This window comes from Carcharodon carcharias, chromosome 8 (genome assembly GCF_017639515.1).
Source record: "Carcharodon carcharias isolate sCarCar2 chromosome 8, sCarCar2.pri, whole genome shotgun sequence".
In the NCBI taxonomy this organism is placed as follows: Eukaryota; Metazoa; Chordata; class Chondrichthyes; order Lamniformes; family Lamnidae; genus Carcharodon; species Carcharodon carcharias.
The window spans coordinates 154,005,622-154,031,248 of NC_054474.1; the positions used below are offsets into that span (position 1 = coordinate 154,005,622).

Below are 25,627 nucleotides of genomic sequence, written 5' to 3' on the forward strand. Positions count from 1 at the left end.
TTACATTCCTAAAAATAGACTCTTAACATTTTCCAGATGACAGATGTTAAGCTAACTGGCCTATAGTTACCTGTTTTTGTGTGTCTCCCTTTTTAAATAAGGGTGTTACATTGGCAATTTTCCAATCCTCTGGGACTTTTCCAGAATCTAAGGATTCTTGGAAGATTACTACCAATGCATCCATATCTGTGTAGCTACTTCCTTTAATGTCCTAGGATGAAACCCATCAGGTCCAGGGGACTTATTGGGCTTTAGCCCCATTTGTTTCCCTAGTACTTTTTCTCTAGTGATAGTTATTGTATTTATTTCTTCACCGCCCCCTTTTTTGCCCCTTGATTATTTAGCATTTCTGGAATGCTATTAGTGTCTTCTACTGTGAAGACTAATGCAAAGTATTTATTCAACTCCTCTGCCACTTCCTGATTCCCCATTATTATTTCCCCAACCTCATTCCCTAAGGGCATATGTTCTCTTTGGCCTCTCTCTTCCCTTTTATATATTTAAATAAGCTCTTGCTGTCTGTTTTTGTATTACTTGCTAGTTTACCCTCAACATTTATTTTCTCCCTCTTTCTTTTGGTCATCTTTTATTGGTTTTTAAAACTTTCGCAATCCTCTGGCTTACCACTAATCTTTGCCACGTTGTATTTTTTTTCTTTCAATTTGATACTATCCTTAACTTCCTTCCAAGTCAGGATGGCATGCAGCTTGGAAGGGGAGCTTGCAGGTGGTGTGTTCCATCCATCTCTTGATCCATAAATTTCCCTCTGCTTTCAGGGCAGGTTAGTTAAGCTTCATCGTGAATTCTGCTAATTTAATCTCCTGAGCAAAAGCTGCTCTTATTTCCTTCAAAAGGGAAGAGTGAAACTTCAGGAAGATTATTTCATGTTAAATCCTGCATTATTCACTCTTGATTCTTTGATTCCATTGCTGATCTTTCTGCAGTCCCAATAGCTCAGGAACCATCAAACTGAATACAGCATTCTTCCTTGGTTACCTTCACAACACAGTCTTATTCCTAATGAGGTATCTGGCTGTTGGTCAGAGTGTTAATCAACATAATAGTGGTTGATTTGGTTTAGGATTCTATTCCAGGAGTTGCCCACTGGGGTGGTGTGGTGGCAGAAAAGATTGCTCTGAACTTTGAGACATATTTGAGGATTGCTTTCTTCTTGTCTGTGAATATAGTTAAAATTAACTGCCTGTTTGTACTACTTGATAACTTGCAATATTTGTATTAAAAAAAAACAAATTTATCTGCAAACATCGGACTGTGGTTTACCATTATCATGGTTTAAATACTACGTAGAAATTAGAAAACAGAAATGGACTGTTCAATCCAACCAGACTATTACTGTTCTTCATTCATGCATAGCCATAATCCTAATCCCATTTGGCCGTCCTGTTCCCATATCTCTTTTTATTCCCTTTCGCTAACCATCTATCAAACCCACTCTGAATATTGGGGGTCTCCTTTCAGCCACTAACTCCAGTATTGCATTCCACATGCCTCTTTCTTTCAAAAGAAAAAATAGTGTCTCCTGCAGGCTACCCTAAATCTGTTAACCTTCTATCTCTGTTCCCTCATTCCAGGTAAAGAGGAACAAGTGCATACATATCAAATAAATACATCATTGCAATCGTAGGCCTGCATATGTGGTTCACTCTGAGCCAATAAAGCAAATGAACACTAGGATTAATTAAAAGGCTTAATGCCCTGTAACCTACATGTTTGCGCAAATATATATTGAACAGGTTAACCAGATGTTAATTGGGCAATGCTGCTTGATAAGCAAACAGGTTGCTTTTTATTATTATTGCGCAGTATCTCTGACTAGACCATATGAACATAGGAACAAGGAGCAAGAGGAGTAGATCTTCAGCCCCTCGAGCCTGCTCCTCCATTTATTAGGATTATGGCTAATCTGATGGTAAACTGAAATCTGCATCCCACCTATCACTGATAACCTATCACCCCCTTGCTTACCAAGAATCTATCCACCTCTGCCTTAAAAATATTCAAAGACCCTGCTTCCACCACTTTTTCAGGAAAGAGTTCCAAAGGTTCTGAGTGAAAAAATTTCTCCTCCTCTGTTTTAAATGGGCGACCCCTTATTTTTTAAACAGTAACCCCTAATTCCAGATTCTTTCACAAGAGTAAACATCCTCTCCACATCCACCCTGTCAAGAACCCTCTGGATCATATATGTTTCAATCAAGCCGCCTCTTACTCTTTTAAACTCCAACGTATACAAGCCTAGTCTGTCCAACTGTTCCTCATAAGACAATCCACCCATTCCAGGTATTGGTCTGGTAAACCTTCTCTGAACTGCTTCCAATGAATTTACATCCTTCCTTAAATAAGGTGACCAATACTGTACACAGTACTCCAAATGTCGTCTCACTAGTGTCCTGTACAGCTGAAGCATAACCTTCCCTACTTTTGTATTCACTTCCCCTCTCAATAAATGATAACATTCTATTAGCTTTCCTAATTACTTGCTGTATTTGCATATTAGCCTTTTGTGATTCATGCAGTAGGCCACCCAGATCCCTCAGCTCCTCAGAACTTTTACTATCCATCCCTAATCGTCCTTGAGAAGGTGGTGATGAGGCATCTTCTTGAACCACTGTTGTATGTGTGGTGCAGGTGCACCCACAGGGTTGTTGGGAAGGAAGTTCCAGGATTTTGACCTAGCAACAGGGAAGGAATGGTGATATAGTTCCAAGTCAGGATGGTGTGTGACTTGGAGGGAAACTTGCAAGTGGTGATGTTCCCATGCATCTGCTGCCCTCATTCTTCTTAGTAGTAGAGATCACAGGTATGGCAGGTGCTGTCAAAGGAGCCTTTGTGAGTTCTTGCAGTGCACCTTGTAAATGGTACACATTGCTACCACTGTGCGTTAGCGGTGGAAGTTAGTGGGTGTGGTGCCAATCAAGCGGGCTGCTTTGTCCTGGATGGTGTAAAGCTTCTTGTGTTGTTAGAGCTGCACTCATCCAGGCAAGTGAAGAGTAATCCATCACACTCCTGACTTGTGTCTTGTGGATGGTGAACAGGCTTTGGGGAGTCAGGAGGTGAGTTACTCTCTGCACAATACTCAGCCTCTGACTTGCACTTGTAGCCAGTCTTTATATGGTTAGTCCAGTTCAGTTTCTGCTCAATGGTAAGCCCCCCCAAGATGTTGATAGTGGGGGATTCAGCTATAGTAATGCCATTGAATGTTATGGGGATGGTTGGATTCTTGTTGGAGATGTTCATTACCCAGCACTTGTGTGCTGCATATGTTACTTTCCACTTGTCAGCCCAGGCCTGAATATTGTCCAGGTCTTGCTGCATATGGACATGGACTGCTTCAGTATCTGAGGAGTCGCGAATGCTGCTGAACATTGTGCAATCAGCGAACATCCCCAATTCTGACATTATGGTGGAAGGAAGGTCATTAATAAAGTAGATGAAAGTCATTGAGCTGAGGACATGACCCTGAGGAATTCCTGCAATGATGGCCTGGGACTAAGATGATTGACCTCCAACAACCACAACCATCTCCCTTTTTGCCGGATATGACTCCAACTAGTGCAGGGTTTTCCCCGGATTCCCGTTGACTCCAGTTTTGATAGGGCTGCTTGATGCCACACTCAGTCAAATGCTGCCTGATGTCAAGAGCAATCGCTCTCATCTCACCTACTTAAACTAAGGGTTGTGGGGTTACTCTAGCATGATTGTTCATCATGTGGTTCTGATTAATTGTTAATTGCAGTCATTAAATGCTAACCAAAATTGAAATTGAAAGCCTTATAACACCAAATTTAAGGTTGTCAAATGGTCTTGCCCTGTTCCTATGTATTGATCTTCAGCCCGTAGGAAGATCTTGTCTGATGAGTAACTTTTTCTTATTTTTTGACAGCTATTCCCAGGTCAGCAACCAGTAGTGAAGTTACTGGAAACACTGCAGGAGTGGTTAGTGAGCCTCCCATTAGATAAAATCCCATATGATGCAATCTTAGATTTGGTGAATAACAAAATGAGGGTAAGTATCTTGCTTGCCACTGAAACCACTATTTGATATTCGTCAGTAGTAAAGAGGAGAATTTTTTTTCTTTTGATGTGCAATTCTCAAAAAAATTCTGTAGGTAGTACAGGTATAATCGAAAGTTATTCTGTTAATCAAATAACCAGATTTATTTCCTGTGATGGCTGGGACAATTAATATCTTTTCACAATATAAAGGTGCATTTAATCTCATTACTTCATTCCATTCTTTATTCATAACTGAGGTTTAAGTAAGAACACCATCTCCTGAAAAATCTTCTTTCATTGTCTGAAAATACTTGGCTACGGGCAAACTGTTTTCCATCCATTCGTGGTTTCTGCCTAAAAATCTCATTGTAAGTGGGAATTGCTTTCAATCTATGTCCTTGCAATGCTCTTTTTTTGAAAAAGCAAACACCTTTTTAGATGACTTGGGGGTGAAGAATTTTTCCAATGGGAATGTACAGTCGTACTGCCATGGTTACAGAGGTTCAGAAGGCAATTTGCCCTTTCTTGTGTGTGTCCTGGTCCTAGTGCTGTGTGCACGATGCTGGCCGCTTTGGACTCTCAAAAGGGCCAACAGGTCCTGGGTTAAGAATGTCTAAACTTACCCTTATGCCACCGAGTGGAGGAAAATCTTGATTCGTTTTGAATGCAAGCCCTCAATGTAAATACACAATTCATGACTTCTGAAGACCACTATTTTCTAAATTCCTCTCCCATTCAAAACTTCAGGTTCATCATTTTGTTGCCTAATTTATATTTTTGTTTGTTTTTTGTTCTGTTCACTTTGTAATTGAGCCTACACTGAATCTTGAGACTTTGAGATTCACACCCGCCACATGGATGGCTGGTATGAAAATGAATTTTTGCAGCACTGTTTAGAGTTGAGGTTAAGATAATGTCAGCGTGTTTTTTTTAAATTTATTCTTTCATGGGATATGGGCATCACTGATAAGGCCAACAATTGATGCCCATCCCTAATTGCCCTTAAACTGAGTGGCTTGCTAGGCCACTTCAGTGGGCAGCTAAGAGTCAACTACATTACCCTGTGGGTCTGGAGTCACATGTAGGCCAGACCAAGTAAGGATGGCAGATTTCCTTTCCTAAAGGACACCAGTGAACCAAATGAGTTTTTACGACAGTCAATGATAGTTTCATGGTCACCATTATTGAAACTGGCTTTCAATTCCAGATTTTATTAATTGCATTTAAATTTCACCAGTTGCTGTGGTGGTGCAGAAGAAGCTTCCCCATATCTAGTGTGTTTAGTGTGATCTGGAAAAAAGATTATTCGGATATGTTTCTAGCCACCCTTACTTGCAATATGTCTTGTCCCCATGCAATTTTTTTTTCGATTTGTTGAGACAAGCCTGCACTATGAGCTTCTTAGAGTTACTGTCAGTGTATTTCCATAATCAGCTGCCAGGAAGCAGGTTTTGTAATGGGGCAGTATAAATGTTGGCTTTAACAGGATACCAAATAATTATTCATAGAACACTTTTCACAATCAATTGCTGTTCTTGAGGGATTCATTGAGCAGGAATACTGTAACCTCATGGTGAATTTCTAAGCTAGCAACAGGTTATTTTTTAAAAACTGCTAAACTAGGGACCTCCAGAACCCTTACTAAGCTAAAATAAATTATGAAGGAACGTTAATTATCTCAGCTGTAACATTTTGCTGACTGGCTGATTATCTGAGTTTTTTAAATATTTTTTCCTCAGGTCTGCTAGCTACCGCCACTCCATATTCCTATTGTGATCTTTGTGTTTGCAAACAAAAATGCTCCTGGTATTTTAAGTGAACTTGTTTTCATCACAATTTACCACATGATAATTGATGCTTCTTTTCTGGGATTGCTGCCACCTTAAAGCATTTATTGCAGGCTGTTCAAATATGACATTCACATGTTCTTAGCTTCCAGACCTCCTTGCTGCTTGTTTATTTTCGGTAGCATTGGTCACAATGTTGCAAACAGCAGCATAATCTGGATATAAAAGGCTGTCATCAGTAAAATAAAAAAACATATGAGCATGAAGCACTCTGATCGTCATAAGCACCCAACTGGCTCACTAACGTTCCTTAGGGAAGGAAATCGACCATCTTTCTGGTCTATTTATTTGTCTAATGTGTTTGTCTCTTAACTACTCTCTGAAGTAGCCTAGCAAGCCATTCAATTGCGTCAAACCGTTGTAATAGCTCCAGAATGTGGCCCACCTCCTCTGTGCAGTGCTCACATTCGTAGAATGAATTTTTTTAACTGTTTATTGGGAATCAATTGTCAGATGACTATGGAAGATTTGGCCTGGGAGTCTCAGATTACCAAAAAAAGTATTTAAGGTCATAGGCTGTTTTAAGCAGTTTATCAAGAAGCAATAGATTAATTATGCTACAGGAGCTAAATAGGCAGAAAATATATGCAACCCATAATTGGTGAGAACAGTTTACATGTTGTGGCGAATGGATGGGGGAAGTAGAGAGGTGCTGGTCGCCATAGCTGGTGGTGACTCTCTTTTGCTCTTGGTCTTCTTGAGCTAGCCAGGTTGTTAAGCTGGAACCTTGGAATGCTCTTTTCCATCCAGTGTTTTTCCCACTCTCGTGGGGGTTTGAGAGTGTCTTGTCAATCATTTATTCAATTACCTAATTAGCAAGGGGTGATACTCAAGGTAGATCCCTCCTATTTTCACTGCCAGCCCTTGAAGTTGTCATGTGGCTCATCTCCTGCTTGGATGTCTTGTTAACCTTATTCAGACAGTTGCTTTAGAATATGGGGCATGAAATCCCCTCTTATCAGGCTTAAGTCTTCTACCAGGACCTGTGCTCATCCTAGGGAGAGATAACAGCCCTACGTTGTCTCTGTCATTGTCAGCCTGACAAGCTGCTATTAACTCTTTCTTAATAAGGAAGAAAGAGACAGAAAACTATTTCTATAACATTCAGTTAATTCCTTAAGATTTTATAGTCATTAGAAATCCATTTGTTACAGCTAGCTTTCCATTGTTCATGTAAGAAATTAATGAAACACTTTTTTTTTCTTCAGACACTTGCGGTGAAAATCTTTGTGTATATTTTTGTATGATGACAGCATAAGTATCCTGTTCAGATATTTTCTATGTGCATCCTTCTGTTGCAGATATCTGGAATGTTTCTCACCAATCGTATAGAGTGGGTTGGCTGCCAGGGCAGCCAGCCTCAGTACAGAGGTTATCCATGCTCACTTTGGACACTCTTCCATACCTTGACAGTGCATGCTGTGAGACGTCCTGAAATGCGAATTCTTCCTGGTAAAACAATTTCCAAAGTGATATCTTCTATAAGCCAAAATGATTTACTATGTCTGAAAAGTTACTAATGATTATAGGTTGTTTACTCTGTTCACACAAATAACATCAATCATTGACTTGCTAACATTCATAAAAATTAACATTTTATTTTGTTTAAGAAACTTAAGCTACAGCAACAGGTAAGCAGATTAATGCTGGTAGTTTAAAGATGACTCCGATACAGTTACTGGGGTGAAAGCAAGCTGGTTTCTATTATATAAAACAAAACTGTAAGTCTGTAGGTGCGTAATGCATTCCTACCATCTATTTTACTATGTAAGGACCTGACTGCAGCTTTTGATGTGGAATTTTTTTTTGACTGCAATTATAATATTACCACCTCTTCGGTCAATGAGAAGCAATTTCTGATGTGTATTGGTTTGAAGGCGACAATATAATTTGAGTGTTGGGGACGAGCTTAAGCTTGGAGTGTGCTAAAGTCAAGAGGTGTAATTGGTTGTCTCATTAGTTGGCCTTCACACAGGATGTAGTGTAACAGCAGCATTATTAGAAAGACTTGTCAGCCAAACAGTTGAATCGGATAAGCACTCAATGGGGCTACATTTTTGATGCTGGGAGAAAGCAGGTTATCCTGTTTTGGAGTAGCGCTGTGTTGAATATGTGTAACTCCTAAATGGAGCTTTGTGGAGGAGATCAGTATAACGAGTGGTTCGAGTCTGGAATGCACTGCCTGGAAGTGAGATGGGGGCAGGTTCAATCGAGGCATTCAAAGGGGCATTAGCTGATTATTTGAATAGAAACAATGTGCAAGGATATGGGGAAAAGGCAGGGCAATGGCACTAGGTCACAATGCTCATTTGGAGACCTAGTGCAAACACAATGGGCCAAATGGCCGCCTCCTGTGCCATTAAAATTCTGAGATCCTGTGTCTGTGTGAAATTGCAGCAAAACCTGGCTGCAGTCCTTCCCATGCATTACACTCCAAAGAGCAGTAGGTTTGTAGTTATAAGAAAGAGAAAGAAATAACTTGTATTTATATAGCAAAATTCATAACTTTCAAATGTGCCAAACATTTCACAGCCAATGAATTATTCTTTGAAGTGTGGTCTCTGTTGCAATATAGGAAACATGGCAACCTATTTGTGTGCAGCAAGGTACCACAGATGGCAATTTGATACAGACACGATAACCTTTTTTGTGGTATTGGTTGAGGGATAAATATTGACCAGGATGCCAGGGAGAACTCCTTTTTGAAATATTGCCATGAAACCTTCTATGGTCAACTGTTAGGGCAAATAGTTTAATATTTCAATTGACGAATGGCAGTTTTAATCTAGCAGCTATCCCTTCATGCCATGAAGTGTAAGTCTACATTGTGTTCAATTTCCTGGAGTGATATGACATTCTGACTCGAGTGAGTTCCTAATCCCTAGTACCCACAAATGGCAGATTTTGTCCAAATATTTGTCCAGCATGTTCATTCTTATTTTAACTGCTTCAATAACAAGTGCTAATAGTGCCATTTCCTCTTCAGTTAAAACTGACTCAGTATCTATTCACCATCTACCCTATGCATTTATCTTCCTCATACTTTTATGACTCTATCCCTATCTTCAGTATCCTTTTGTAACTTGTTACAGTATAAAGCAATACAATTTAGGAAGAACTGTTATGTGTCTAATCTTTGATTTGTGAGCTGAGCTGGCTGATCACAGCAGGTTATCTGAGATTATCTTTGTTCCCCTCGGCTAGTAAGGAGAAAAATAAACAGGTTGATTTCTTCCAGATGCAATGACCCCTACTGGAAAATAAAAGGGTGGGGGACCAGATTGAGTTTAGCCTATGGTAGGCACTGAGTCAGCACTCTCAAGTAAAGGATGATCGGTTTGAGGAGACTGCATATATCTGTGCAACTGTACCCCAGGATGAATTGCTTCCCTCATGAGAGGTGAAGAGAAAATCAGGAAATTACAGATTATCCTTTTGCTCACTTGCACCAGCTGCTCTTTGACATTTGTGCACAGAGATGAATCTGATTGTCAGTTACTCGTACTATTTTAAGAACTGGGTCAGCTAAGATAGCTGGATTATGTGTAAAAATGTTTGCTCCTTATTATTTGCCTAGATTGACTAGTGTAACCAGTGAAGATCCTTTAATCCTGCACTGTAGGTAGGTGGGTTGTTTGTCCACTTTAAAGATTAGGATAAATTAAATTGCAGAAATTGAGGTGGTAGTAGCAAGGACAGGAGGATTACATGTTAAAAGGTGTGTTTTAATCAAGTATAGATCCACTACTTAGCTGACAAACTAAGTCCAAGTTAAATGGACAATGGCCAAATATTAATGCTGATAAAACACAGGCCGATGTATTATAACTTGCTTTGTTAAGATTCTGTAATGTGCATTATGCAATTTATTTGCACATGCTTTTTAAAGCACAGTCTATTACAAATGGTTGTCTAAAATAAATCTGTTTTCAGTGCTAACTTTACAATAAGATATTTAAATGTACAAAAACCAAATGTAAAATGTTCTGGGCTACGTTAAACTTGAATAGGAAAACCACTGCTACTGAAAAGTGCAGTAGATCAATCAGCATCTGAATGATAGTTTCTGATTGAGTTAAATCTAACATGTCATTTTTCCCTTGGATGCTGATCAAACTGAAGTTTGTTTCTATATTTTAGACACCGATATTGAGACAGATTTTTACATTTCTATCTCTGCTTGTTATTAAATTTCACCAAACAGAAAATTGTCCTAAATGCGTTTTTAAAAAATACTAATCCCATTCTGTCATTTTGTGCTGTTTCAGGCAAGTAATATTGGTATTGGAGAAAGAAATAATCTTGCACATTTTGTCTAGCCAAGGCAGTTGAGTTCAGCTCCATCTCCATTGCTGCAATAATTCCCAATATGCCAGTGTAAACTCATGCTCTCTCATTCTTGATTGCTTACTCTTCTCTCCTCCCCCTCTCTCTATTTCCACCCTTTCTGACTCTCCCTCTCTTTCTTTCCACCCTTCCTCCTACTCTCTCTCCACTTGTTTCCACTCTCTGCCCTAACATCAGAATGAGATTACTCATTCCTGTACTTTAAAATAAAGACCATTCTGTCCTCTGCCTAAACTAGCATGTTTTCTGTAATGGTCATTATATATACAGGTAATGTGCTGGTTCTATAACAGCAGGAATGTTTTATCATATAGTCCTCAAAATGTTATTAAACTAAACAGAGCAATTTTTAAATTGGACTGTCCCTTTTCAAGGCCACATGCTAATTACAATAAATAAGTACTGTCTAAGGACAATCAAAGTTAAAGTTTATTTGCTATTTGATGAGGAAAAAGAACATTTCAGAACCTCTGGCGTGGAAGATGGCTGCATCTGAGAAGATAATGTAGAGAAACTGGAAATATAGTCTTTGTTTAAAAGCAGGGTGGGAAGTAGTAGAATCTGGGTACTTACGGAAGTTGGTGAGCATTTAGTAGAGTGCTGCATAGCCTATCTATTCCAAGAGATAGAAAAACTCAAAGGGGAGGAATGATTTATGGATAGATCACATGAAGTTAAGGGAGGCTAGAAATTTGAAGCAAAATTAATAAAATTTACTAAATCAATGTTGTCCAATACATGAGCCACATTGTGATTAATTGTGAATCCAGGTGTGGCTAATGACATTTCTGTTTAGGAACAGAGCTGTTCCTAAACTGTTGGGCATGTAATTTCAAAACCCATTTGCACAATGCAAGCATGTGAATTTTATCTTTTTCCTATATTTGTTGGTAAAATGTTATGTTGAAAAGCAGAGTGTACAAATGTTTTTTTATTGAATGTTTTACTTCTTTGGTTACTGCATAGTGGTAAATGTTTAAGTAAATATGGACACTTGAAGTATGCTTACTGCATTGTGTGTAAGGAGTTTATTACTAAAATTGATGCATGTAGCTAAAGCAGTATTGCCTGGGCCACAGGTGTGGCTGGACAGTGCTCTCTAGATAAAGGCAGGGACTGATTTCATTGCAAACTTTTTGACCCTCCCTTATCTTTACATGGTTCACCTCTGAATCTTTGCTTTCTGGACTTCTCTATCCCTGCCTGCTGAGTATATCCAATTCTTTCTATCTCTAAAGAGGATTCACCATACCTACTCCACACCCACAATCCTGTTTTTACTTCCTATAGTTCTAGCAGATCTTTTAAAAGGTGGTGAGCATTTGCACTAATTCCAGGGTGTACCAATCAGTTGGAAAGATTGTGCTCTTGATGCTGTTAGGTAAATCAAAGGGCTAGGAGGCTACTGTTCACACCTCAGCCAAATGCTAAAAAAGTGAACATCTTAATTGTCTGCCAAAGCATTGGGAATAAGCAGTTTGATCAGCAAATGAGCCGCTTTAACACAAAAATAAATTAACCCCACAACTGAGCAAGTTTCTTGCATTTCAACATTTACACCAGATGAGGGGGCTAACAAATTCAGTACAAGATCCCCTTCCAAGGGGAGGATTAGATACTGGGAAGGTAGCTCCTGAAAAGAACTAGAAGGATTTCAACAAAAAAACTGCTCAGATCATTTCTTGTTTAGAAACAATTTATAGGGAGTCTTTACTTTAGAAAGACCTGCATTTAAGTAGTCCTTTTTATGATCATCAGACATCTCAACACAAAAGTATTTAAACTTTTAAGGAAAATTGCTTAAAGGTGTCGCAGTTTGTATCTTTTGAATATTTTTAAGGCAGAGGTAGGTAGATTCTTGTTAGGCAAGGGAATCAAAGGTTATAGGGGTTAGATGGAAATGTGGAAATCGAAACACAAGATCAGCCGTGATCTCATTCAATGGTGGAGCAGGCTCAAGGGGCCGAATGGCCTACTCCTGTTTCTATTTCTTATGTTCTTATAACCTGCATGAGTTTAAGGCCGAAGCTTCTCAAAACAGAGCCTCTGACCAAAACAGCACTTCCAACACGGTGTAATTGCATGGTTAGGCTTAATCATTTTTTGATACTCCTTCACTTTGCCTCAGGCTTTCTCCACTGTTCCAATGAAGTTCGACTGGTTCCAGCTGGCTATGGAAGCAGCAGGATCCAGCTTAGCTGAAGGAGCAATATGAAGAAGCAAAAGGGTTGAGAGCAGGGCTGGGTGGCTAATTGCAGGGCAAGTGCCAAGAATGGCGTAGGGCTAAAATGACAGAGGCAAAACCCGCAGGAAAATTTATTTGTGTTAATATTCTTGGCTGACTTAGAAAGATTCAAACTGCAGTAAGATGTCGGTGATTAATGGTGGGAGGACTGAAAAGCAATTATGTAAGCATAATAATTTTAATGACTTATAGCTTGCCTATTTAAAAATACCAGAGCCAGGCATTGCGAAGTCTCAAGTAGAGACAAAATTATGACACCAAGTAATGTGTGGCAGTGGGAATTGCATCCATTGGTGAGAAAATTAACATTGTATGTTATAGATATTTCAATTTTAGCAGATTACCTCTGACTTTAAGAGTAAAAGTACCTGCAGTTATGTCTCTGTTTCTCATATTCAATTTTTGTCATCTTTCCCTCTGTGTAACTTTCCAATTTTGTGCATTTTCCTTGGTGTGATTTTTCTCGTGGCTGTTAAATGATTTTCCCCCTCTGTCTCCTTTAGTATGCCTCCAGTACCTTTATTCCTTTGCTGATGTTATCAATATCTATATCTTACCTTGGTTAAGGCCTAAGCTATACTGGAAGATGGGAGTTGACATGTGGCAGGCTATGGAAGAGTTGTGTTGAAATGCCTTATTGAGTGTTCTACTAGGAAAGACTAGAAGATGACAGCAGTTGGGAGGAAACAAAGGGTTTGATGTTGGTGCAGTGGATGGTTATGCATGACCTGCGAGGAAATGAAGGAGTTGGGAATAACTGGGGAGCTGGTTGTAGGAACATTCGATAGGATTGCAGTCTGAACCCTTGAAGGACTTCAGGGTCAGCAGTTCAGGGTGGTGGAGCTCTGCTCGGGAAAACTGTGTTGTTTAAGACTCGTGAGCCCTGGAGGTATTCAGGAGATGGGATTGCTATTTAGTACATGGAGTGGGCAAAGAAAAAGTGCGACTGTGGGATCCCTGAAAAAGGAACTTCAATGACTGGGATTATTCCATATGTCAGGGAGGCCTGGAGGTCTGTGGCAACCAGAGAGTGGTTGAAGGCACTAAAAGTCTTTCAAGGTGCAGAGCATAAGATCATAAGAAATAGGAGCAGAAGTAGGCCAATCAGCCAATCGAGCCTACTCCACCATTCAGTGGCCTGACCATCACTTTCCTGCCTGCCATTGCCCTACCCCCCAACCCACTCTCAATAACCCTAGACTCCCTTGTCAATAAAAAAATCTGTCTAACTTAGTCTTTGAATAAATGACCTGGCCTCCACTGCTCTCTGGAAGAGAATTCCAAAGTCTAATGAGAGAAAAAAAAATCCTCCTCACCTCTGTCAAAAAATGGGAGACTCCTTATTTTTAAACTGCCCGCTAGTTCTAGATTCCTCCATGAACGCATGGGAGACTGGGTATGGGATTTGGTGGCCGAATGTAGGAGCAAGTGGAGAAAATAAATTGGAGGGGATAGGGTAGTGGAAACAATGAGTGGGAGAAGATAGGATCTAGAAGTGCAAAGCAGGCAGCTGAAGCTGGAAGTAGCCCAGGGGTCCAAATATATTCCCAGGCCTAGGAGACAGGCACTTGTTTGAAGTGGGAGCATCAGTACCTAAGTTCCTCTCCAAGTCTCTCTCCATCCTGATTTGGAAATATACCATTGTCCCTTCACTGTTACTGGGTCAAAGTCCTGGAACACTCTTCCTAACAGCACTGTGGGTGTACCTGCACCACATGGACTGCAGTGGTTCAAGAAGGCAGCTCACCACCACCTTCTCAAGGGCAACTAGGGATGGGAAATAAATGCTGGTCTAGCCAGCGAAGCCCACATCCTATGAATGAATTGAAAAAAATATATATACGACTTGAAAGACAGGTGTAATTTCTGTTGTGATTCACATCGCCATTCAGGAGAGGATATTCAGCTGTTGCAGGCTGTTTTTCTTTAATTTGCTAAGATGTGAATCATCATAGCTCCAGGCCTTCATCATAGACCACAACGTTAACTTGGCTAGTCATGTCAACATGTAGTTACAAGGGCTGGGCGTTCTGTGATGAGTGGTTCACCTGTATAAAATGGTCAAGATGTATGCTATGTTCTGATTTCCATGGTGAACAAAGAAAATACCGGGCATTCCACTAGTTTCCCAACAGCAAGTTTGATGAGACTAGGGGCAAATCAGAGCAGAGCAGTGGCAACCCAGGAATAAAAATGGAGTACACAGTTTATGAAGTCTACCTGTGGAATTTCCTATCAATTACTTGAAAAAGTCAGGGGTGACTAGAGAAAAGAGAGCCCTAACTTAATTGATTCTTGCTGGTCAGTTAACTTAGTAAAACTCTGGCCCGTAATGAAGAATGATTGGCTTTTTGGGTGATGTGCCAGTTGCTTGAAAATAAATTAAAAGAAAGTAAATTGGGACAAAATAGGTAAAATAGTATATGAAATTTCTGTGTCCTTTAGTTGACTTTCCAAAGAAGCACGCTTGGGCTGGAAACTTAGTGTTTTGACAAAACATTTCTTAATTTCTTAGGCTGTACATCCCAGCTATTGTTTGTGCCTCATAAGCGGAGTATAGACCTTAACCAATCTACGCTCGCAAAACCCAAAACTAAATGTCTACTGTTAGTTGTGATTCTGTGATTGGGCAGCACTTGATGAACAATCCTGAGTGCACTAATAGGCACACTAACAACCAATTTAATAATCAGTCGAAGTCAGTGCCTCATTTACACTCACTGGAAGCAGCATACATTCATATGCAGGGACACATTCTCTGCAAACAATGGGAATAATTTCAAGCCTTGTGCCTTTTTTGAATTGCTTGGGAGCTTAGGAAGTCTATGGTTCCCCATTGCTTTCTCCATAGCAACCTCTTGGCCAATCAGATCCAACTTGCCAACCAATTAGCATCCTCTTCTGCTGTAATATAAATTGTTGTGATCATTTGAAATTTGGCATTCTTGCATTTGTCCTGATGAGTGCAAGACGAAAAACTTCAGCAATATGTCTCCCTTTTCACCAATATCTGTTAATTGTTGTGAGTTGCTGTGGTAAAGCACTGATTTCTAATGAAAATCTTTATTTTAGGGGGAAAGGTATTTGCATCACAGCTTTTAAAGCAAGACGGAAAGTTAAGCATAACTCTCATCTATGGGATGCCCAGTATTTATCCTGTGATACCACTCAGGATAAATGGATTCATGAAGCTGCTCAATGTATTTTGGGAGGGAACATGTAATAGGGGATGTTGTGAGAAGGTAGGCACTAATCTTTCAAAAAATGGCCTGGTATGTTGTATATATTGGCCTTTTCCTGCTGCTAAAATTTCTAATTTTTTTTCTGTTTAGGTTTTGACAACAGCCCTCAAGTAGTTCTACAGGTTATCAGGCAATACATTCATCATTTCTTCGGCTGCAGAGAGTGTGCACAGCACTTTGAAGAGATGGCAAAAGAATCAATGGATAAAGTGGCCACACTGGATGATGCCATTCTCTGGCTGTGGAGAAAACACAATGAAGTGAACAGCAGACTGGCAGGTAAGAGCTGAGTTGATATGATACTTAAAATTTTGTTGCAATAACGTTTAAAGCTATCCAGTGACTGGATGTCCATAAATCAGAAATAAATGGAAAGTGTGGGTTCTTTAATTCCACTACTGAAGTAACTAGCTCCCACATTTATTTTTAAAGTCTAGCATCTATGTAGCATCCTTCATGATCTTCCATTGATGTCCCAAAGTGTTTACTCCTAATTTAATAAACTCAAAATGTAGTCACTGTTGTAATGTAGGAAATGCAGTAGTCAATTTGCACACAGCAAGGTCCTGCATGCAGCATTGTGATAATGACCAGATCATTGCTTTTGATAATATTGGTTGAAGGATAAATATTGACAGGTCACTGCAGGGAACACCCCTACTCTTTGAAAATAGGGCAATGGGATCTTTTGTGTCCACTTGAGAACGCTGATGGGGCCTTGGTTTAGCATCTTGTTTACAAGATGCACATCTGACAGTGCACCACTCCCTCAGCACTGCACTAGAGCCTAGATTTTGTGTTCAAGTCTCTGAACCCCACAGCTTTCTGATTTGGAGATGAGTGCTACCAACTGAGCCACAGTTGACGCTTCAAGGAAACGTTGGGCAATTCAGAATGAACCACTTAAAGCCTTGCACTTCTATGGGATGGTTACATTGCACATGTTGTATCTGTAAGAAGCAGTGTCAGTGTCACTGATGGGTGCAGTATAAATGATACAAAACAGGTGCCTATTTGGAGTTTGTCTCAGATGTGAGACATGCAAGAGGTGGTAGACTCTCTCAGCTGGAATGTAACTGTAAATGAGGCAAAGTGAACAGTCAATTTCAACCTCATTAAGACATGCACTGTCCTGACTCTGACATTTCTTGCCATTCGTTCATCATCACTGGTTCAAATTCCAGAAATTATTAATTAAGCATCATTGGGGGAAGCACCATAATCACAAGGGTTGCAGAGGTTCAAGGATAAGACCTGTCACCACCGCCTTAGGACAACTAGGGATGGGCAATTAATAGCCAAAGATGGTTCCCATGAGCAGTCAAGTCATTTAGCTGTTTAACTAACATAGGTAACAGGATAATGTACATATGTTCAAGTACACATTCAGTGCTGTACTATGTTTGGCACTGTGGTACAGAACCAGTAATGTAGCAGAATTGTTGTCACACATGACTATACTGAAAGCAGGTACTGGCCTCAAACTGCATTCGCAATGTAATAGCAGCATTGGAGTCCCTATTTGTCTGCCCTCGAACTATGAATTCAATTAATGTATCTTTGAAAAAAAATACAAAAAAGAGTTGCATTTATACAGTGCTTTTCACAACCACCAAACATCTCAAAGTGCTTTACATCTATTGAAGTACTTTTGAAGCATAGTCACTATTGTAATGTAGGAAACACGGCAACCAATTTGTACATAGCGAACACCTGCAAACAACAATATGACAATGACCACATCTGTTTTTGTGATTTTGATTGAAGGATAAATATTGGCCAGGTTACTGGGGGTATCTACGCTGCTCTTCCTTGAAATAGCACCATGGGATCTTTTGCATCCAAACAAACAGGCAAATGGAGATTCGGTTTAACATCTCATCCGAAGGGCAGCATCTCAAGTGCAGCACTCCCTCAGTACTGCATTGAGTGTCAGTCTTGATTTAAGCCCTGAAGTTGACTTACATCTGGAACCTTTTGACTCTTGAGACAGGAGTGCTATCACTGACACATTTCATACATTGGCATTAAGGTAAAAACCTCCCAATGGAGGTTCATTAAGGAAATGCCAGTGATAAAACTGCAAATAGTTGCCAGCTGAGTGTAAGAGTTTACTTGATCCCCTTGATGGCAAGGAAAATAACTGCATAATTGTGTGGTTTGATGTATCATTGTGCGCACATGTTGTAACTAGTTTTTCCTCATCTTTGACTCATATGTGTTTAAAGAAATTTGTACACTTATCGTGGACTGGTTGTGAATTTTGAGCAGCTCTGAAGTCCAAAACACTGCAAAAGGCTGACATCATAATCATCAAAGTTGCAACTCATTTACCTTCCTTGTATTTTAAGTTGGAACTAAATACATCCATTGCTTGTTCAATATTAAGAATTATAGAAATAAAACTTTGGGAATGAACTGTGTGGCTGAGATTCAGCCACTGGGAGGTGCACTGAGCCTGTCTGCTGGTTCCTCACTTGTTTTCTCCTTATCGTTACCATTATCCTAGTTATTTAGGCCAGACTTGTGCAAAGTTCTATCTGTTGCAATCTATCCTTTTTTTCCCTCCCCATTTTTCTTTCTCCTGGGACAGAATGTTTATCTGAATTGTGGGACTTGCAACAGTAACTTCTGCTTTCTGTTTAGCTTGGAACAGGTGAGGCATTATTGCCAGCATGCGCTAGTATTTTGCTGCATCTTTGTAGATCAGCCAAAAAAGTAATTCACTATTTGGGCTCTGTATTTGCTCTCAATAGTGGGCAAGTGCAAACAGTTTAGTCATTCCAAGGAGCTGTCTTTCTGCTGGTCCATGGCCGCTAACGTCTCTTAACAGTGAGTCATCTCACTTGGTTTTAAAGTGACCAGGGCATCCAAAACTAGAAATTTTGAATTGATTTTTAAAATTTTGGTAGAAATTCTTATAAGGCAACACTTTAATCAGCTGGTATTGTGCATGGCTTGCACATTCAACTTTGCATCGATGTAACCTGAGGAGTGTAATTTGAGTGTGAAGCCACCTGAGAAGCACTTGAGATGTAAATTTGAGTCTCATCCTTATTACAATATAACTGCAGGAGAGTGCAAGACCATGCTTTTCACTTGTTCTCTGACTGTCAAGTGGTTCAGCTGGGAACTTTTCAAACTTGAGTTTTGATGGGATGTTAGGAGAAAGCACCAGATCAGCTAACATCAAAAAATCTAACCTGCTTTCAGACAGATGGATGGAGCTCTAAGCAAGTGTATGTTTTGGGTGCAACAATCTCCTAGGGTCACAGACAGAAGGTTTGTGTTCCCTTGCTGCCTGTGATCAATATGTTTTGTGATGAAACATGTGTTTTCTTACACTCTTGAATGTGCAGCCCAATTAAATAATTCCAGCAGCAAGCTTTGTGAGTTTAAAAATAAAGAAGGTTATGTATTCTTGCATACTTAATCTGGATTAAATGTGATGTCTCTCTCACACACACACGCACACACACACATTAGATACAGGTGAAGGCACCGTACTGTTGCAGACATCTGACTCCCACATGGCAGGTCTGTGTGGTTTCTTGGATGGTTTCAATGCTTTAAAGTTGAAGCATGGGTTTTGTAAAATGAAGGATTCTCAGCAGGCTGTGAGGTGTCTTGCAGTTGAATTTCTAGAAGGTTTGTTCTCAGGTGAACTTGAATTTGGGAGAGTCCTCTTTGTTGAAATCTCCTGCTTACAAGGTATTACTGTTAATTACCTTGGCTAATTGAATTACTTGTAGCTAGTTTGGCTTTTGATGGAATTGTCTGCAAACAGCTTATGCTGATTTTTAAGAAGCTAACAGAAAACATGGATGCCTCATCATGTGACTTTCTATAAGCCCAAATCATTTTCAAAATAGGGTGGTGTCCATGTTCATTCTAACATCGTGTGTTGAAGTGTAACACCTTGAGGATTTGAGACAGCCAGTGTCTTTGTTTTTGATAACACCCTTTTGGATTGATTTCAGGAAATGGCATTGATTCACATCAGTCTGCAATGTTCCTTTGTTCCCTTTTGAGACAAGGGACTGGTTTCAATCTACAAAAGAAGTCAGGTGATCCTCGGGTGGCCATCTTTTCAACCTTTGTGTCCAGTTTTAAAATCTAAAAATTAGTTTGAAGTTCAGAATAGGACATGCCAATACTGGACATGACATTTAGAAAGAGCAGCCCCGGGTTCCCCAGAGTAACTTAAGGTTTCTGGTCCTCCATTGCACTGTATGAGCTTTGTGTAACACCAGTTATATTAGTGGCCCCCATGCAGTGCCCCTAAAAATCTTTGTGTCTCTGTTTCTCTTTCCTCCTGTTAAGCTGCTCCTTAAAACCTACAACTTAGACCAAGCTTTTGGCCATCACCCCTAATACCACCTTGCGTAGCTTGCTGGTATTTTGTTTTTTAACACTACATGCTGCCTCACGCAACAAGCCCTTTGCGCGTGCACAGTGCATTTTTATTTTGTTATTGATGGTGATCTCTCGTTTTAAGAATACAAGGTCAAAGAAGAGAGTGGAGGAGAACTGATAAACAGATGTGAGTCAAAGAAGCCAATAATCACTAACAAAACTAGCTCCTTGAAGTCACTCTTCTAGATATTACCCTTTATTTTTTAATAAAGTTGTGTCTGTTATAAACACACTTGAGAAATGAGGTGACTTATCAATAATGTGACCCAACAAAGGATCTTGTGCAAACACTTAACTGGAATTCACAAAGTTAACAGAAAATAACTATTCCTGCCAGCAAGCCTGGGCCAAATGAACAGGAAATACATGCAATCTCCAGCACCTATCTGGTTATTGTCGTTGAGGCAGTATCTCACCTGACAAATTTAGTCTGAACAGATTCCTTTTTTCTCCAATCCTTCTGGCACAAACATGATGGGCCAAATGTCCACCTTCTGTGTTGGATGATTCTAAGATTTAATTCAGTTGAAGAATTTTGCTTTCTGAATATGTGCTGTGAGGCTGCACTGTAAATTAATTCTAGATATAAATATTTTCTTTTGTCTCTCAGCCAGCTTTTTTTCTATTTTTATTAATAGTTGGGGAAATTTCAATTAGAGAATTGTGATGATTTACTTAACCTGGCTGCATGCACATTCTGTGATGTTGTAAACATGTAATATGTAAATTGTGGGTTTTGTTCAGCATCTCCATTGTTGAGTGAGGTCATTGTCTATGAGTTGTATTCAATTACCACTTGAATGCAAGTGGACTGTTAAGTGCTGTTTCGTTAATGTTGAAACAGAAAAGAGAGGGCAGCTTCTGAAAGGCGATTTCTGAATTATTGCAGCCCAATACAGATGGGTTGCCTTCGTTTTGTGAAGGGCCACCCTTAGAGGGCAGCGTGGCCTGTCCGTTCAGGCATTGTTGCTGCAGTTTATTCCAGATATATTTTTCCCTATCTATACCATATACTGAATACCCAAGCCTGTGTAATGATCCATAAAATGGGTCCCATTTACTAACACAAGACCAAATGGCGAGAACAATGATTGATACTGACAAACGTACAATAACACCACAGCAGGGGTGTGCACAAATTAATTGTACTCTGCAGCTGCAGCTACACTGATCGACTTGTAGTGGCTACTTGTGTGCTTCTGCCCATGCAACTGAATAGCAGTCTGTTTTGTGTGGGTTGGAGGACATGTAGGCTGAGTCCTACCAGACAGCTGTGTTGTATCATTTATTTTATATTTTTGCTGCTATAAGCAGTGCAGGACTTGCATGTCTCAAAACAATTAGTTATAAAAACGCAATGGGTATCAAGTAAGAGATCATCACATTTTGAGATCCAGACCATTCTGCCCTGCCCCCCCCCCAACCCCTTCCAATCCCCAGCACTATCACCACCACCACCCCTTCTCTGGAGAGTTATGACACACAACCTGTCATCTGTCAACCAGTAACCAGTGAAAGGGAGAATCCCTCATTCACAGCCCACAAAGTAGGAGCCAGTTGGTTTTGTTTTACTTGTGTTGTAATGAATTGTTAACCAGGCTCAAGGCCTATACACAACAGGCTTCAAAGAAACAGCTGGTAGAGGAGGCAGTTAAAGCTGAACAATGCATCTGTCAGACACTACCTTTTGGGGACAATGTACACAAAACTTTCAGCAGTTGTTAGCCTTTCGCATTTTAAAAACTAGGAGAGAATGGCTTTATTTTTCTCTAAAAATGATTTTGAATTTGTCTTTATATTTTAAAAAGTTCCTGTAAAACTTTTACCATCACAATGATGCATAGAAATGGAATTAATTCAGGTAAGTAACTTTCCTCCACTGTAATAGTATAGCCTCTGGTGTATTGTCACCTGTTCCAGGAATAAATGGTAAAAAGAGTACAGGACACTAACTTCAGTGAGTAACTCTCGATGCAAATAGGGTTATACAAGTATAAGGGATGGTTTCCATTTCCTGAAGGTGAAGATGTATAGCACTTATACCTTTTAAAAATTGAACAATTTATTCCTATTTATGAGGGTGGTCAGCTCTGTAAAGTCAGGGCAATTCACACTAGGTCCTAGGGATTATATGATCTCCAATGAATGTAGTTTGGCCCTGGGTCAGACATAGACCATAAGTTAATATCATTTAGAACAACTTCTATTAAAGTTAAATTCTTTTTATTTGCATTCTACCCATGTGCTGTAGCTTTTCTTATTTCTGGACATAGGAGTTGGATGGAAGGTTTGTGCCTTTCATGCACCACCTGAGCCTAGCATCGTTTCTATAATTTTGTTGGAATGCTTTTAATAGTCAATTTTAAACAATTATTCCATAGGCAAAGTGGAACAGAGCAAAATACAAAATGAGCATTTCAAAACCAATCTTCGAAATATTTGTAATTTTAAAGGAGCAGATTGTAAAGGACTGTCCAGTTGGAACAGGGGTAATCCATTCAACCCTATGTGCCATGATTCAAAACTTCCAATTGCTGCAGACAGTGGGACTTTTTATAGATTTAGGACTAGCTTTACATATCAGATATTGTTTTTAATGCTGATGTCATCCACCAAAAATTACTGGGCATCAGCATCTGGCTCTGTCAAGGCATTGGATGTGACGGGCGGAGGCGGTAGGTTGTTGATGGGAGGGGGAAGAAAGGAAGCCATTGTCTTCAGTTCCAAACACATTCTCTACTCTTGTCACTGACTTCATTCTCCCATCCTGAACACTATCTCAGGTTTATCCAGACTGGTTGTGACCTCTGTGTCCTTTTTGACCCTAAGCTGAACTCCACCTTATATTCTCCAGCACAGCGCCCCACCCCCCAGAAACCCTATTTTACCTTCATAACATAACTGCCTCTGCCCAGCTGACGCTGAGGCCCTCATCCATGTCTGTGTCATCTCCAGATTTGATTACTCCAATGCTCTGCTGGCTGGCCTTCATTTCACCAACTTGTGTAAACTTCAGCTCACCCAGAACTCTGCTGCCCCATCCCACTGTGTTCCTGCACAAAATTCAGCTGGGTCTTCACCCCTGTCCTTATTATCTTTATGCCCCCTAACGCATCAAATAAAATTCTCATCTGTATTTAAATCTCAAAATGGTCTTACCCCTCACTATCGTTATAGCCTCCACCAGTTTCTGCAACACCATCCTGAACCCTCCATTCTTCTGACTCCAGCTTCTTCATTCTACCACTGGCAATTATTCCTTCAGCTGTGAAGGGCCATGCTCTGGAATTCTCTTTCTGCCCCTTTACTACATTATCCTCCTCTAGGACCCCCTCAAAGCCACCTCTTTGACCAAACTTTTGGTCCCTCCCCCCAAAATACTTTTTGCTTTGGCTAAGTGTCCTTTGTTTTCCCCCCTTACAAGGATGCTTTTCAAGCTATTGAGACGGTACTAAGAAACACACTGTAGATTTATTAATCAGTATGGGTGTTTGGATGTCAAAATCCATATGGACATAGAAAGCTATCTGATTTACTCAGCCTTAGAATGGTTCATATAAGAAAGTGACTGTTACACATTAATGGAATTTTGACTACATTTAAGGCAAGTAATTTGGCAAGACAACAAATACCCAATAGTTACTGCATGTATGATTTGTTGTCAAGAGTATTGCAGTTCTGCATAACAAGTCACAGGGCACTTAAAACACTGATTTCTGAGCAAGAAATAAACACTGATCCCTACCAGTAACTGATGTCCAGGTGCTCAATCCTCCATTGCTTAAGTGATTTTTTTTTTTCAAGGCTAAGTTTGAGCATGGGATTAGTTCAATCTTTTTATCTAGTTGGGGTAATATTATGACCATTCAGGCAAAAGTGTCCTTCATTAAGCTCGAACTGAATAGAAAATAGTAATGGCAAGAGAAATCCATCTGTTTATCTCTGCCCTTTGCTTGTAAATTTTAATCAGAGCGCTAGCCAGATGGATGTTGGATCTGATTACAGGTGAAAGGAGGGAAAAAGCAAGAAGAATCCTCAGCAAACAAGTGCCTATAAATTAACAGTTTTGTGACTAAGACCAGTTTTCAAAAACAAATGAAAAAGGGCAGGGTCATCATAAATACAAAACAAAAATCATAAACACTGAATGTCTGAGGGTTCAGTTATTGTGTTCAGTGGGGCCAGATGTGATGCAGAGATGAATTATAACCTTATGTAAAACAATGGGAAAAGATGCAGGCTTCAGCAGAGTTTGAAGTTGAAGTTGCAGTTGTACTGAAAAAGATTAATAGGAGGAAACGCAGGAACAGGAGTAAACCATTCAGCCCGTCGAGCCTGCTCCACTATTCAATTAGGTTTTGGCTGATCATCTACCTCAACACCACTTTCCCATGCTGTCGCCATATCCCTTGATGTCATTAGTCTCGATAATCTATCGATTTCTGTCTTGAACATGCTCAATGATTGAGCTTCCCCAGCCCTCTGGGGTAGAGAATCCCAAAGATTCACCACCCTCTGAGTGAAGAAATTCCTCCTCATCTCAGGCTTAAATGGCCTACCCCTTATTGAGATTGTTTCCTGGTTCTAGACTCACCAGCCAGGGGAAATATCCTATCTACACCTGCCCTGTCACACCCTGTAAGAATTTTGTAAGTCTCAAAAGAGATCATTTCTCATTCTTCGAAACTTTAGAGAATACAGGCCCAGTTTCCTCAATCTCTCCTAATAAGAAAACCCTGCAATTCCAGGGATTAGTCTGGTGAATCTCTTTTAGGTTCCCTCTATGGCAAGTATATCCCCCCGCCCTTAGATAAGGGGACCAAAACTGTACACAATAGCTTAGGTGCGGTCTCATCAAGGATCTATGCAATTGCAGCAAGACATCTTTACTTCTGTACTCAAATCCCCTTACAATAAAGGCCAACGTACCATTTGCCTTCCTTATTGCTTGCTACACCTGCATACTGGCTTTTAGTGACTCATGAGCAAGGACACCTAGGTTCCTTTGGACACCAACACTTCCCAACCTCTTAAGAAATATTCTGGTTTTTTTTGGACCAAAGTGGATAACTTCACATTTACTCTCATTATATTCCATCTGCCAAGTTCTTGCCCATTCACTTAGCCTGTCCAAGTCCAGTTGAAGCTGCCTTGCACCCTCCTCACAACTTACATTATAGTTTTGTGTCAGAAGCAAATTTGGAAATACTCCAATTGGTCCCCACATCCAAATCATTGATACAGATTGTGAACAGCTGTGGCCCCAGCACTGATCCGTGTGGTACCCCACTGGTAGCAGCCTGCCATCCTGACAATGACCCATTTATTCCTCCTCTCTGCTTTCTGTCTGTTAACCAATTTTGAATCCATAATTGTATATTATCCCCAATCCTACACACTCTAATTTTGTTTACTAACCTCCTGTGTGGGACCTTATCAAAAGCCTTCTGAAAATCCAAACACACCACATCCACTGGTTCCCCTTTATCTATGCTACAAGTAACATCCTCAAA

General features: G+C 40.0%; 1 protein-coding gene across 3 annotated transcripts in view; it reads left to right on the forward strand.

Annotated features, from left to right (window-relative positions):
* The window catches only part of lhx3 (LIM homeobox 3), a 158,178-nt gene that overhangs the window by 62,024 nt on the left and 70,527 nt on the right, over positions 1-25,627 (forward strand). The window contains exons 9-11 of one of the 3 annotated variants that reach the window (XM_041194124.1): positions 3,905-4,027; positions 7,166-7,316; positions 15,789-15,977. In XM_041194124.1, coding sequence (XP_041050058.1) covers positions 3,905-4,027; positions 7,166-7,316; positions 15,789-15,977 — 463 coding nt within the window. The remainder of the gene's footprint in view (positions 1-3,904; positions 4,028-7,165; positions 7,317-15,788; positions 15,978-25,627) is intronic. The other 2 variants (XM_041194123.1, XM_041194125.1) reach the window with 2 other exon arrangements.